Source organism: Aplysia californica, unplaced genomic scaffold, assembly GCF_000002075.1.
Source record: "Aplysia californica isolate F4 #8 unplaced genomic scaffold, AplCal3.0 scaffold00036, whole genome shotgun sequence".
In the NCBI taxonomy this organism is placed as follows: domain Eukaryota; kingdom Metazoa; phylum Mollusca; class Gastropoda; order Aplysiida; family Aplysiidae; genus Aplysia; species Aplysia californica.
The window spans coordinates 1,212,334-1,227,905 of NW_004797306.1; the positions used below are offsets into that span (position 1 = coordinate 1,212,334).

The 15,572-nt window shown below is 38.2% G+C and overlaps 1 protein-coding gene across 1 annotated transcript in view; it reads left to right on the top strand.

The window, feature by feature from the left end:
- The window catches only part of LOC101854069 (myoferlin), a gene marked incomplete in the record, with an annotated part of 152,314 nt that overhangs the window by 131,144 nt on the left and 5,598 nt on the right, over positions 1–15,572 (top strand). Inside the window, 15 exon segments of the mRNA XM_035973922.1 lie at positions 125–184; positions 3,763–3,873; positions 4,719–4,844; positions 5,364–5,519; positions 7,127–7,218; positions 8,553–8,723; positions 9,358–9,503; positions 9,722–9,861; positions 10,254–10,342; positions 11,079–11,222; positions 11,827–11,917; positions 12,458–12,557; positions 13,022–13,200; positions 13,470–13,579; positions 14,066–14,213. Of these exon segments, the coding sequence (XP_035829815.1) occupies positions 125–184; positions 3,763–3,873; positions 4,719–4,844; positions 5,364–5,519; positions 7,127–7,218; positions 8,553–8,723; positions 9,358–9,503; positions 9,722–9,861; positions 10,254–10,342; positions 11,079–11,222; positions 11,827–11,917; positions 12,458–12,557; positions 13,022–13,200; positions 13,470–13,579; positions 14,066–14,213 (1,863 nt within the window).

Here is a 15,572-nt window from a genome sequence, read left to right on the forward strand (position 1 = left end):
CTTTTTGTGACATTTCTGTTATAGTTGCCTTATTGTGCAGATTGGTCGAAATTATGTAAACGCATTTTCAGCTCACTACTGAATTTAAGGTTTTGATTTCCCTTGTGCTGCTCCTTTTTGAAAGGGAGTTCTGAGTCGAATCGGCAACGCAGTCAAGTCAGGGATGTCAGAGTTACTGCTTAGGGTAAACTTGATATAGCCTCCCTAGTCCTTGACTGGGTGCACTGGGTATGTTGTCTGTCGCATGGCACTTGGGCCGCGGAGAAAGTGGCGGCAATATTACCCAGTGGTCATTGCACCAAGTATAGCATAATGCTAGCATGCATCTTAAAGACATTATTGCTATGTCCGTGGTTAAGGGTAGCTGTTTTTTTTACTTGTAGACGTTAATCGGAAAGCATTTGATTTGCACTGTCTCTGTGCTTCTTTGGCTTGACATGTTTGACTATGCTGCACACAGCCTATGACATTTGTTATTACTGTTTCTTCTTCAGTGTACGATCAGGCAATTTTTTTTCACTGCTCTTTAGTCAGGCGATCAAGTTTTTCTGATGGGCACAATGAGTCTCATGTGACTGTTTGTCTATTTACATCCGTAAAAGAAAACGTCCTTTTTCTCTGTGTTGGTTTATTGAGATAGTGAAAGGAACGTCATCATTTTGAAATAACATGTTGATTTCTGTTTCTCATCTTTCTGTTGAGAGCGGGGTTGGGACTAATTGTGGGCTGGATTAAGTTAGCTGTTGCAATGTCGATGGCAATCTCTTTATTTCAACAGCCTGATGAACAGACCCGGGGGGTAAGGGAAGGGTCCTAACCTGGTTCATTTCCTCCTCCCTTGCCCTCCCTTTCCCTGTGTCAAATTGCACCTAATAAAACTATCTCATATATCTCTTCTTGAGAGACTCCTTCGAGTACATCCATAGCACTCTGTACTCTCCTTACAGTGATTATTTTGTTCTCTATCTTCTGCACACGTTATGAAAACGCAACAAAGAAGAAGAAGAAGAAGAAGAGTAAGAAAGAGAAGATTGTGAAGAAAGTCGTGAAGACGATTTCTCCGAAGACGGAGGCTGCCCCCGTCTTCATTGAGGGCGACAAGAAGGAGAAGAGCAGCAAAAAGGGCTCCAAGTTCCTGCCCAATCTAAATAACTCTGGATTTTTTGGCTTGGGAGGGAATGCCAAGAAGGTTATCCTCAAATTTTCTAAGTTCAAAAGACCTGTACAGAAAGAAAAAATCTTTTTGGTGGAGGAGGTTTGTCTATGGCACCTTTTTTTTTTTTCTGGCTTCCGAAGTTCCACAGTTGGAGTTTTGTTTCTTCGAGTTTGCCGTTCCAAGTTCCTGGGTACTTTGTAGTTGTTATTATTTAAGTTTCGTTTTCATTTCTTGTGTTCTTCTTACATGTTTGCATGCTCATTATTTCCCTTTATGCTGTTCCATGGACCTTCATTACGTTTATGACATACATGTAGTGCAAATTACAAATTATATGAACAATTTATTGAGAGGCTAGAAGATTAGATCTGAAAAGAAATAATCAAATCTTTCAAATGTTTCAGTGTTCATTTATTTCTCTTTTCATGATTTATTGTGATGGAGAATGTCTCAGTAGAAAGCCTCACTTCTGTCATGCTTTCTTTCAGTTTTCTGTATATAAAAAGATATCCTGTGAGAGGAAAGACAGTATGGGGCAGATTACATTGTTCTCTTTTTTCTGGATGCCACGAATCTCCCTATTTCACCTCCTGAATCTATATTTCTGTATATATTTCAATTCTTCGTTTTCAAAACTATCTACATACAGCACTGATTTTTCATATTTTCACTTTCTTGTTACTTATTTATGTTTCGGATTCACTGCACAAGTCTTGTCTGACCAGACTAGCAGACTGATTGTATGCTAGTTAACTTGCAACATGCCATTCAGCTGGTCATGAATGTAGCCTCAAAGTGTTGCTTTTTTTAAAGTTTTCACTTTCCTTTCGCACTCACAGAAAAAAGGCTTTGTAATATAAAACCACATGATCTTCTCTTTCTCTTTCTCTCTATATATATACTGATCACTACTGAATCTCATATTTTATCTTTTTTTTTATCTCTCTTTATATTATCAGTAAAGTTTAATGACAACAAATCGCGACCTCAGTTCTTTTTTGTCCTATTTCCATTTTTAATAACAGTGAAAATATTTCAATACAAAGAGTGAGCTGAAGAAGAAGTCACATTTTCAATGTAAAAAAGAATGGAGATAGGACAAGAAGGCACTAAGGTCGCGAAATATTGTTCCTACGTAATATATATTTTTACAGGAAATCAAAAATAATTAGTGTAAACAAAATATTGGCATTGTGAGACTTTTACTATACTGTCTACTCTGCTGGCAATAATTATGCTGAGATGATGAAAGTTGCTATTCATTTTTTTTTAACAGTGAGTTCTGAAAGTCTCTATAAATTTCTGTTAATTTTATTCAAGATGTAAGTTTCCTCTCGCTGCCTGCCTGGCAAGGGCACAAGACTATTTATGATGTAGTTTCATTTTGTGGAAATTAAAATTATACGCAGTAGTCATTTAGCTCTTCCAGCCCCAGTCCCAGCCAATACAGCAGTATTTCAGAAAATGAGGCATGCATTCTAAAAAGTGATGTAGTATCTTTGTAATGAGGTTTAGATAATATCATATAACAAAGTTTAAAGGTAAGTGAACAAACATTATGAAAATTTAAGTTTAATTAGGTTAGTCAATTTAGAAAAATACTGAAATTCGGTACCCCCTGAAACTGAAAATATACGGTCTTGGGACGGTGGGAGTTACAAGTGCTGCTGAAAATATACACGCATGGGGCTGGAAGGGTTATTAACATTAGAGCATAAATACTGCAATATATGAACCTGTTTGATTTGTTGTCATTCTAGTTGTTTTTCTTTCATAGACTCTAAAATAGGGACAGTTTTGTTTTGTTTTTTTAATTTTCTTTGTCATATTACCATTAGCCCTCTAGTGGTGAGTGACATTTGTGAGACAGCTTGGTGGAATCAGGCGCTTGTCAAAACAATGATATCAAAGAAACCAGCATTTTTCTGGACATTAGGCAATTTTTAAAGAATTTTCTTTTTTTGTTGTTGTGCTCAACACGTTTTATATCCATAAAAAACACATTTCTGTATGAAAGTTTCTGAAAATCGTTGGTTAAAGGCTCAAAACATGTCAATTTACAGTTTAAAATAACTCTCAAGCTTTGGGAGTCACCCAACGTTGGCGGTCATTTTCTCCCTAATTTTATTTCTGAAACCAGGCGATCCCACCTCCTTCAATCACAAATATCTGAAGAGTAGTTTTTTTAATCGAAATATAGACAAATAAACAAGCTTTAAGTTGATACCAATAAATCCACATGTCCAAAAATTGACAAGCACCTGATTCCACCATGTCGTAACACATTTTATTTCTAGTATTATTATCACTTTAAGAAGCTTCTCTTAAAATAAGAACAAAACCCAAAAAAACAACCTACCAATGGCAATTTCATTGAAAGTTACCTGGGGAAAAAAATGCTTTTGTGAATAATGTATTTTGTTACATATTTTGTAATTGTCAGAATTGCTTCAGAAACACTTACATGCCTGTGAAAGTGCTTTTGATAGATCTCAAATAGCCTCCCTGGGAGGTTATTTCCCCAAAACAAAAATTTACAAAGAACTTTGATTGTCCGTAGCTCAGAGTCTTATAGTTACATGTTGTTGTTGGTTTTTTTTACAAAGGATTCAGAACTGACCAAGCAAGAACTGGATTGGTGGTCCAAGTACTATGCCTCTACAAATGACCTTGAAAAATGTAAAAAGTACCATGCCCTTGGCTATGACACTTTGGAGGTAAGTCTTCGAGTCCTGCAAGATGGAGATTTAAATGGATAACTAAGTCCTCTCTACTGTTGAATGTTTGTGCTGCCCAATGAAATCAGTGATCTTAAATGGCAGATTGTGGATCTTGGTTTTCTCCTGCGGATTACTCTCAGTGTAGGCCTACCATTTAGAGCTTAAGAGTACTTGTTTTTCTGTCTTTTAACAACAGTTTTTTGAGAGGTCTATCTTACTGAAGGCTATGGGCTATCTTTTTGTGAGCATTTTCAAGATTGACTCAAATTAACTATGACTGTCACTGGTTATCAGAACCTTCTGATTATTTTGGCTAGCAGATGACATCATCTTTACAGAAAGATGAAGCGCCAAAGATTTTGTTTGAATGGGTTTTGTTTTGGCTCCATCCTTGTGCAGCCATATTTCTGTCTCTCAAGCATCACTGCAGTAATATGATAAATTGTTGCCATCTTTCCTTATTTTTTATGTTGCAATTGTTATTCCATAAACTAAACATTTCTGTGGGTGGTTGGCGGGTGCTCTGGTGTGGTTTGCTTCTTCTTTCCTATCAAACATCTATCGTCCTTATCTCCCCTTCTTCTTTTTTATGTTTGTTACTATCTTGTAACACCTCTAATCTTCTGGCGCTCATATGACCTTATGCAGTTGCGAGCGCCGTAAAACGTCTACTAAAACTAAAACATAAGAATTTCTTTTGCCAATATGTCTATCTATATTTTGTGTTTAAAATAAAAATTGCTTTTGAATCTCATTGTATGAAATCAGTTGTTACTTATGAGTCAATTCGTTCATAGTCTCGTTTGTTATTTATTTGTTCTGAATTTTTTTCACATCTGCAGCTTCTGTCAGGAGAACTGGAGAAGGAGGAAACATATCGAGGCTTCTCAGATTTCTGTCACACTCTGGCCCTCACTCGGGGCAAGAATGATGATGACGAGGATGACAATGTAATCGGGGAATTCAAAGTAAGTGTCCCTAAGTGCAGATGTTTGTTTTCCATCAGTTGCATGAATATTAAGATGTGAGTACTCGTCTTTGTCAATTGGTTGTGTCAATGGTCTGCTCACTGTACAGCTTAAAGGTAGATCTAAAGTATGATGGATTTTTGCCTTGGAGTTGAATGTCCAAACTTGAGATAACCTCAAAAGGGGAGCATTCAAAGACTGCATGTCTGATTGTCTTTGAGTGTTTCCGGCTGAATTGGGAGTACTACAGTTTTGTACTTGACAGTACTTACAGTTACAGACAAGAAGCTTCTGCATGTCAAAAGGTTGGAAAAATAACCTTTTTAGACATAACTTTTGTTCTAGTTTTCCAATCTTAATATTGTTTTTATTTGTCTGTATCGAACTAAGATACACTGTAGAGAGATGTGGACATTTCCTCACAGTGTAAATTTGATCAGGATGCATTATACAAGGCTTTTCCTTCAAATGACAGAATATCGCATATGAATCCACAACTTTACTCATGTGTCTGCCCAGGGTTCGTTCCGCGTGTACCCTCTGCCCCCTGACCCTAGTCTGCCGCTGCCCTCACGTATCTTCCAAGCCTTGCCACCCAGCACACCCGAGGAGTGTATCATCCGTGTCTATGTGATCCGGGCTGTGGATCTGCAGCCTCATGACCCCAACGGATTGGTGGGTATTTTTGTCTCACAGTGGTGTAAGCCAGTGGTCCCCAGCCTTTTTTGTGCCATGTACCGATTTAGTGTAAGACAAATTCTCATGGACAAGGCTTGAAGGTGAGATAGATGAACGCAACAAAAAAAAGTTATATGACCAGCATGAAGATAGATATCTAATAATACATTATATTAAAACAAATATGTAAAATGCATAGAAAAACACAATTTACTTTGATGCAGTATCTATGGGAGCCCTGAGAACACTGTCATTTTTAAAGATAAAACGTTTTTGGACTCTGATAATCAATTAATTAATTATTAAACAATGTTGGGGGAGGGGGGAGTGTTCTTCTGCGGCCCGATATAAAACGACCCACGGACTGGTGTTTGGGGACCATTGGTATAAGCCACCCTGCTCTGAAGTGGAAGACAACTTGGAAGTTTTGTTGGGTTTTTTTCACATTTTTGTCTTTGGACATCTTTGGAAACATCAAAGCTGTAATGTGTTTACGCCATTGTCCTGAAAGTTTTGATTTTATTGTGGTTAAGCTGCTTTATATGTGTTTTTGTTTCCAACCTTGAGTCGGAGGACAAGAAATGGGATTTAAAATTTTGCAACTGAGTCATTTACCTTCAAAGGAGAACTGATTACCTTGGTTTTTAGAAATATTTTAAAGTCCGATCCATAGGAAGGACAATCATTAAAGGATGAGGAAGAAAAACTCTCTTTTTATGGAGGGAGAGTGAGGGTTTGGATGTTAGTTATGCTTGATGTCAGATAATATTATTATACAATGAAAGGAAATTGTGCGAATAAAACTTCTACTTTAACAAACTTATCTTTTTAAATCTTTTTAACAACTCCCTTGGAATTCAAGTCTTAGTATTAGAAAAATATGAGGAAGGAAGATGTGAGCTTGGAATTTATAGTTTTGATGTATTTGTTTTTGTATATTAGAATGTGCGTGGGTCTGTCAGTCGTGTGTATGTGTGTCAGGTGTGTGTGTGTGTGTGTGTGTGCGCCTGTGTTTGTGTGTGTACATGTGCGTGCGCACGTGTGAGTGTGTGTGGTCTCACGGTGTACATTTATGTCTTTTGGTTTGTCAGTTGAACTGAATAATAATTCTGCACTATATTGCACTTAAAGCCCTCTGGGGATTAGGCTCATAATCATTATTATTATTATTGCTATTATTATTATTATTATTATTATTATTATTATTATTTTTATTATTTCATCATCATCATCATCAATGGTATAAGAACTTTGTAAATGAAGAGCTCAGCCCATGTTGCCGAAGATGCTGCCATGAAAAGGAGGATGTCAAACATATGTTTGAATGTCCAGGAACAATGGCAATTCGAATGGAGTTATTTGGACGAGAGTGGAGGTGCCGCTAAGCATATTGACAATGGAGCCGAAAAAGAGCCTCGCTCTTGCTCGAAGATTTCTTCGTGGAGTCCGTCAGGCCCATTAAGGAAACAAAAACAAAAAAATCGTCATCATCATTATTATTATTAATTTTTTTATTATTATTATTGTTATTATTATCTTTATTGTTATCATTATTGTTATGATATTTATCATTGTTAAAATTGTTGTTTTTATTTTCCACCCAGGCTGACCCTTATGTGGAGGTGGAGCTTGGCAAGAAGAAGCTCAGCACCAGTGATGAGTACATCCCCAACACCATCAACCCAGTGTTTGGCAGGTGAGCTCTGGAGATAACATAAGACAAGATGAATGAGAACTTTATTGTATACATAGGAAATTTTCCCTACTGTTTGTGAAAATGATGATTGAAGACGAGACTTGCAACAGAAAGTGTAGATGATAGAAAGGCAAGCACAAACAGTCAGTCTCTCTCAAGCCTTCACATATGGACTTTTGTTTTAGTAAGGTTTAACGGCGCTCGCAACTGCATAAAGTCGTATGAGCGCCAAGGGATGGATGTCAACAGAGAAGGCCAAACGGGGAATCAGGCTTTCTCTGCTCCCCTCTCTAACCTCAACAGCTCAAAGTTTGCTTCGACTATCAAGGCACCCCGGAAATAGCAGTTCACAGGAGAATGACAAACATACAAAAGAAGTAGAGGAATAATGACAATAGTAAGGATTAGGAATGAAAAGCAGCAATTCCTCCTATGTTGTTCCGGCACAGTATGAGCGTAACATTGATAAATCAACCCATTTACAAATCTACCATGCATAAGAACATGTTAATATCACCCCCCCCCCCCCTTTGGGAATGGCCTAAAGACACTTCAGTCAGTAGCACTGCCCTGGGGGGGGGGGGGGGGGGGGAGGGGGGGCGCACATATGGACTGTTAAGTAAGACTCCGCCATACACTGAGCAGTTAATATACAGTGGAACCTGTCCAAGACATTGTGGTCATCTTAGACAGGTGATCCTCTTGGCCAGTGTCGTCATAATACAGAAACAACCCAAGGGGGCAAATGGGGAGTGGTTGTCTTGACAGATGATTGTCTTGGACTGGTGGTTTTTGGAGCTGGTTTAAAAAAAAAAAAAACAGAAAAAAAAATCGAAACGGAGAATGTTACTACATAGCTGCTAACCAGTTTATATAAAATGTATTAAGTACGTTTTTGAGGGGTTTGAGTAGGTTAGTACACTTTTTTGTGTTGGAAAATGTGCTGTCTCTGTTTCTATTATTGCTCCTATTGGACTTGCTGGTGCTGAAGAAAAACTATTAACTTTCAAGATCAGATTAGTGAACAATAATGAGAACAAAGCCCACAAATCAATTGAAGAGACTTTTTCTAACATTTCTGACATTGTTGTTGCAGGTCTTCTTTGAATGGTTTGATACTATTTTATGCAGAAAAGTGTGTGTGAAGGGTTTGGATTGGGGAGGGGGGGGTTCTGCATAATGACCACCATCTTGACCAGCCACGTATGTAGTAGAGTCTGTTTTGGGGGTTTGAAAAGTTGGCAGCTATGCTTATAGTCTTGAATTTGTATGATTCCTTTTATTTATCATATGTCTCTTATTCATACAACTGAATCCCACCTCATTTTCCACAGGCTGTTTGAGATGAAGGCATTCATCCCTCTCACCAAGGATTTGAAAGTCAGGGTCAAGGACTATGATCTGCTCAGCTCCGACGACACGATCGGAGAGACGACGATTGACCTTGAGAACCGATACCTCTCCAAGTACAGGGCAACCTGTGGCCTGCCAAAAACATACTGGGTGTAAGATGATGGAATGACAAACTCTGTTTTGATGAGTCAAAAATATTTGTATGTGTTTGTCCCACAACTGTAACACTGTCACACTGCGTAGGACTATGTCAGCTCTGAATGTTTACAATTTTCTGTTCTTTCTTATTGGCTTCAAATAAGATGGGGGCGCAGTGATTTGTGTAGTATTGGTCTGCTAACAATGGACCTATTTCAAATGTCCAACTCTTCTGTCATTGTTAAGTGCAGTTCATAAGTCTTGCACTGCTGATGTTTTGGTATTTTGGATTCCTCTTTCCATTGAACTTGGGACCGGGCTTTTCATCTTTGGTCAGTTTATATGATGATCAGAAATAAAAGTTGATTCTCTATCAAATCAGTCCAAGTATGAGACAACTCCAAATTCCTTTTCACTGTTGAAGATTGGCTAATACATGTAAAAGTCAGGCTTATTACAAGAGAGGATGATTATTTTATCGTACTCTTGAAAAATTCTAAAGTATGAATAGGAACTAGGATTTTAACAGAGACTGTTATTAGTGTACTTGGCATTGGATTTTTGCTGACTAACCAGAGAATGAATGAGGGAAAACAGCATCAAATCTCTGTTGTAGATGATTCACACTGTGTCCTGTATCTCTCACAGATCCGGTGTGAACCAGTGGCGTGATGCACAAAAGCCACGTGACATCCTGTTGGAGTACTGTCAGCGCAACCTCCTGGAGGGTCCCACCTTCCCCACCAGCACCAGCTGTAAAGTGGGAAGCAGGACTTACAAGCTCTCTGACTTTGGTAAGCAAATGAAGGACTTTTTGGCCTCATAGTTTTCTACTGCTAAGTGAGGGAAAAGTTCTGGATTTTCAGCTTTTCAGTACAGGTTTTCAAAGTTAAAAAGTGATACCTCAGTGTACTGTAATGGTTTTATGGAGAACGGAAGGGATCTATTTATTAATTAAATGGTTAGAAAAACTATTTCAATTAAAAAATATTTTCATGTTCCAATTTTTCAGAAAAAACTCCCCCAAAGAACAAGCATTGGGGACCAGAAGACCAGCGATTGGCTCTGCATATTCTCAACTTGTTCCCATTGGTGAAAGAACACGTTGAATCTAGGCCAATCTACAACCCACTGCAGCCAAATATAGAGCAGGTGAGAATCTGGTCCACACTAGGTCAAGCTTTTCAGAACAGCATTGTAACGACCGTCTATTTGTCGATGGTCCTTATAGAAGTCTCTCATAACTTTGTGATAATTCCTCTCTTCACTCAGCCTGTTGATTTCAATGTATTGCTGAAGTTCCTTCTAAAGACATTGGGGACATACAGTGTTGCAGCATGTTAAATGTATGCTGCTATTATTCAGGTATTTTGCCGTTACTGATCACGGAGTATCCATTCGCAGCCCGATGAACCAGTGAATTTGAAGTTCAAACTTAAAGTGCTCGTTTCAAGAGTTATTTCCTCGTTCAATCTTTTCTTTACAAAAGAAATATGATTGTAAGTCAAATGTCAGTCAATTCAGTCTTTGAATTCTTACACCAGGGTCGCCTTCACATGTGGGTCGATGTCTTCCCATCGTCTCTGGGAGCACCGGCTGCTCCATTTGACGTTGGCCCAAGAAAACCGGCCAAGTAAGTCCAGGATTACCTTGCAGTGCTTTTTTTAAAATGCAATTTTCCTAAATAAATGTGACCAGTGATGTTACTTATCAGTTTTGGCAATTGGTATCTAGTCTGCAATTAGTATGCATTTCGAACATTTTTTATTAACAAAGAGACTGGATTCAAAATTTTCAGAATTTCAAATTCAATGCAATTAAAAAAATGTTCTTCTTTTTTTTTTCATGTGACAATTTATTTCAGGCTGTGTAAGTGTCACATTTCAAAGGGGTTTAAAATAAAATACAGTCCAATGATTTCTGCATTTATTATAGATGTGTCCTTTGTGTGCTTGTATGACATATCTATGGTATGCCCTGTCTCTAGTGTTTCCTAATTGTGTATGGTCATAATATTTCAAATGCAGTTGAGTCCACTTAAGACTCTGCGGTCACTTTGGGCAATAATGTGCCGGTGAAGATTATCTGAGTGACCAGATGGGGGTATTTTGTACTGCTGGCTGAATGACTGCAAAGTGTTAAATTGAAATCTGAGCGACCACTTGATTTTCTTCAATTTAGCCACATTTTCAGTTTTTAGAGATTGCTCAAATAGAAGAAAATAAATCAGGGATTTTGTTTTATTTCAGTTTTCCCCTGTTTTCAGATTAAATATGTCTGGTTGAAGCAGACTCGACTGTATGCCCTAAAGTGTGCTTCAATATATTGTCACAGGTTTTACCTAAGTGTGATGATACGTGATATTGCAGATATGTCCTGCGTGTGGTCGTCTGGAACACCAAGGATGTGATTTTGGAGGAGGAATCGATCACAGGTGAAAAGATGAGTGACATCTATGTCCAGAGCTGGATGGCCGGTGTTGACCAGAAGCAGAAGACAGATGTCCACTACAGGTACAGGAAGAAATTTATGTCATCTATTTGTCTCTATTGTCTTCAGATCATAGTACAGAAATGTCATTATTTGTGCTGTATTGTATTAAGTTCATGGTACATGGATATTGTCTATTTGTCTTGTATCATCTTAATCTCGTGTTACAAGAATGTCATCCATTTGTATTGTATTGTTTCACATTCATGGTACATGGATATCGTCCATTTATGTTATATTGTCTTAAATTCATATGGGGTTTTTTTTCAGCATGTCCATCATATGCTTTTGAAGAATGGGTTGTACAGTTTTGTTTTGTGTCTTGTTTTTTTAATTATTGATATTTCCCTCTTTATAAACAGCTGTTGCTAACATTTGAGGTTTTTGTTACCAGAGTTCTATTGCCGGTAGATTTGTGCTCCTAGTGCCTATAAGATTGAGACAGATGTAGAAAGTTAAATTTATGTGGAGTCAATCAAGTGTCCATGTCACAGTATGTAAAAAGTCTACACCATCTGCAAACATACAAATACGAGACTGACGCCAATTTAATTTGCATTTCAGTTTGCCAGAAGAACTTCATCCTCATGTATTCTCCAAGTGACATGTGATTTCCTTTTTCTTCAGGTCCCTGGATGGAGAAGGAAACTTCAACTGGAGGTTTGTTTTCCCCTTTGACTACCAGGTGGCAGAACAGTCTCTCGTGGTGAAGAAAAAGGTATGTGGGTTGGAACAATATCTGACTCTGATTGGGATGAATCTTGTACAGTTCACTTATTGTTTTTTCAAGTCAATCAGTGTCAAGAAAGTTCATGCATGACGGTCTACGATCAAGTTTTGGCTACGACACAAAGAACTGTTTGGTGCTCATTTCTTAGTTCTTTCTGTGGAAGAAGTCTCATAAACAGTTTACAAAAGAAAAATATGCTGGGGGAGAGTTTTTCAGTTTGGAGAAGAATATGCTGGGGGAGAGTTTTTCAGTTTGGTTTCAAAGTGAGTCAGAATGGAAGTGGTTGAATTCTTCCTCACAATGAAAAGGAGTGGTCTTTTTTAGACTTTCCAGACCAAGTAGACGACATTCATTGTTCTTTGTTTTTGGATAAAGTACTAGAACTTTTTCATAATGATGTTTGTCCTTGTTGTATATATCTCACCAAAAATTGCTTTCCTATTTTTTTGCATTTACGTTCACTTGCGGGTCAAAATTAGTCACTGTGTTCTGTGCCTGCTTTCATATTATTTAATGCCTTACATTCAGGAACACTTCTGGAGTCTGGATGAGACTGAGATACGTACTGTTCCTAAGTTCATCACCCAGATCTGGGACAATGACAAATTCTCCAAGGATGACTTCATTGGTGAGTGAGACTGGATTTACCAAAGTGTCTGGTTATTTCTACAATGTGAAACACATGTTCTTAATGATAATGAAATGGAGCCCTATGTCATCAGTACTGGAGTTTTAGTGGGTTGTCTTTAATTAAAAGCTGATTTAAGATACATGCATCTAATATTCAAGAACTCTTACTAAGGAATAAAAGTTGGAAAGCCAAGCATGTTTTGTGTGAGAGAAGCTGTAATATCTACCCAACTGTATTTTATAGGCTGAAGCCCGTTTTGGGAGCACACTTCCATTGGTTCACTTCATCTCTTCTTTCGAGTAAAAAGATTTTTTTCCCTTAACTATCAGACTTTGTAAGGTGTAAAAGGTGAACAATGTTTTGGGACGATGTAATTTTACAGATGACATTTTGATAGATTATTTTTTGAAAGACATTTCCCCCCTTCTTATTAACATGAAATACTTGCTGATGTTCCTCAGGTCACCTGGAGCTCAACCTGAATGCGATGCCACTCCCTTCGAAGCGGTCCAGGAACTGCACACTGAAGATGCTTCCTGATGCCAACCCTGATGTGAAGCTGGTCTCCTTGTTTGAGATGAAGCACATGCGTGGTTACTGGCCCTGTTTCGATGAATCTAGCGGAACTCGGGAGCTCACGGTTAGTTGATTGATCCTTCATAGGTAATTTCACTTTGTTGGGTTTTTTTTTGTTTGTTTTTTACAACGGAAAATGTGGTTGTTTCCATACTCTTCTGTGTAAATGCTTTTTAAGACTTATCAAATGATTTTGCTGGCGGAACAAGGGACTATTGTGAAATTACCTAACCATTCATCAACGCTTTTAACCTAAATGCCTTGGTTTTAGTACACTTCTTAATGATATGAAACACTTAATCCGTAAGAATCCCTGTTCTTCATTCTCTGCAGGGCAAGGTGGAGATGGAGCTGGAGCTGATCTCGTCCGAAGATGCTGAGGAGCGACCGGCCGGTCAGGGCAGAGAGGAGCCCAACATGTACCCGAAGCTTGACCCACCGAAGTAAGATAAATGTCTTTTTTTCTTTTACAGTTTTAGTTTTCTTCATGATATGAAGTTTTGCTTGTTTTGTCCTTGTATAAATACAGTTGAAATTGTCTAGAACGGCCACCCATTGTCAAGGAGAAGATTGGTTGTCTTAGACAGGTGACCATCCCGCCAGCTGTGTCCCATATGCTCGAGATCTGCCTCCAGGTCTTGTTCCCAAGTGGATCTCGGACTTCTTCTCTTCCTCCTCCTCTACGGATTCCATCTTAGTCTTTGTCTTGTCACTTTGTGGACTGGCTTCCTAAGCATATACCCAATCTACTAGTTTATGTAACCCATGTTATTTCATGGGACATAGATTAATTACTGATTTATGTCATTCATACTACTGTGTTTGTTCAATTTTAAAATATATACCACCCATTTTATGTTACATTATCCAGTTTATTAATGTATATCACCCCCTACTACCGTGTTGGTTTACCTGCATTTCGTGTCCAGGCGGCCAGACACCTCGTTCCTGTGGTTCACGTCTCCCTGGAAGACGCTGAAGTTTGTGATCTGGCGTAACTACCGCTGCCTCATCATCATGACCATCCTGATCCTCCTGGTGGTGCTGCTCATCGGCCTCTTCATCTACTCCTTCCCTGTGAGTGAGAAACTGTTGACAATGAGCGTAATAGTACATGTTATCGTTTGTGTAGTTCTTGGAAATACTTACTCACATGTCTATCCTCTTTTCTGTTAATCATTTCTTTCTTTCTCCCCCTCTCTCTTTCATTCTTTTTGTCTCTCTGTTTCTCTCTCTCTGTCTCTGTAGGTGGTTGGCGGGTGCTGTTGTGTGGTTTGCTTCTTCTTTCCTATCAAACATCTATCGTCCTTGTCTCCCTTTCTTCTTTTTTATGTTTGTTACTCTCTTGTAACACCTCTAATCTTCTGGAGCTCATATGACTGTGTGCAGTTGCAAGCGTCGTAAAACCTCTACTTATACTAAAACTCTCTGTCTCTGTGTTTGTTTCTCTCTCTCTCTCTCCTCACTCCCCTCCTCCTTCCCTCCTTCCCTTCCTTTATTTGTTTGTGTGTGTAAACTTTCAGCTAGTTTATTTGAACTTTTTTGTGTTGCTAGTGCCGTAAAACCTTGGCACTTATATGAACTATTTTTTGTGTTGTGCGTGCCATAAAACCCTTTCTAAAACTAAAACTCAGACAGGCACTTAAATGCTAGCTCCCCAGTTTCTGCTGACATATTGAATATCTACAGTTTACCATGTATTGAGTTTTGGAATGTTGCCAAAGTCACATTACAGACAATATTCACTTCTGTGACATAAACTTCATCTACGTTATTCCTCTCTTTTTTCCTATCACTTTTACATATATACAGGGTGTCGTGGATGAGTTTGTCATGCGCCGTATTGAGAGGGCAATGGATGGGGAGACAAAACCCAAAAAATCTATCGAATGAGATTGTAATATTACTGGTGCTTTGCTCTCAATTGAAGTTCTTTAATTTGTATTTGATTGAATCTTTGTTATGACAGTTGAACTTGCTTATGTTCTAGGTTGTTGTTGTTTTGTTTTTTTACCCATTTCAGTTTCTTTTTGTTCAGTTTTTGTCTGTCCAGTTTCTGTCATTGTATAATGTTTCTGCATATAAGGCACATGGATGTGTGTCGTAATCTTCTCATATGATTGGTTCGAGTTAAGAGAACCAATAGAGAAAAGGAATTTTTGAAGGGGTCTTTTTTTAGGAGGGGGAAGAAATGCCCATTTCTATCTACTGGCGCTTTTGTGTTCAGGAGTTCCAACAAAATATCCAGAGTTTTAGTTTTAAAGTTAACTGTTAGTGAAAACAAACGGGAGAAATGCTGTTTGCTCGTAAACTTCTTTCTTGGTTATCTTTTCCCCCATTGAAATGTTACTTTTTACTTTATATATAAAACATTTATCAGTAGGCCTAAATTACATATCCATGTTTAACAATGGCCCCAACTGGAAGTGATTACAA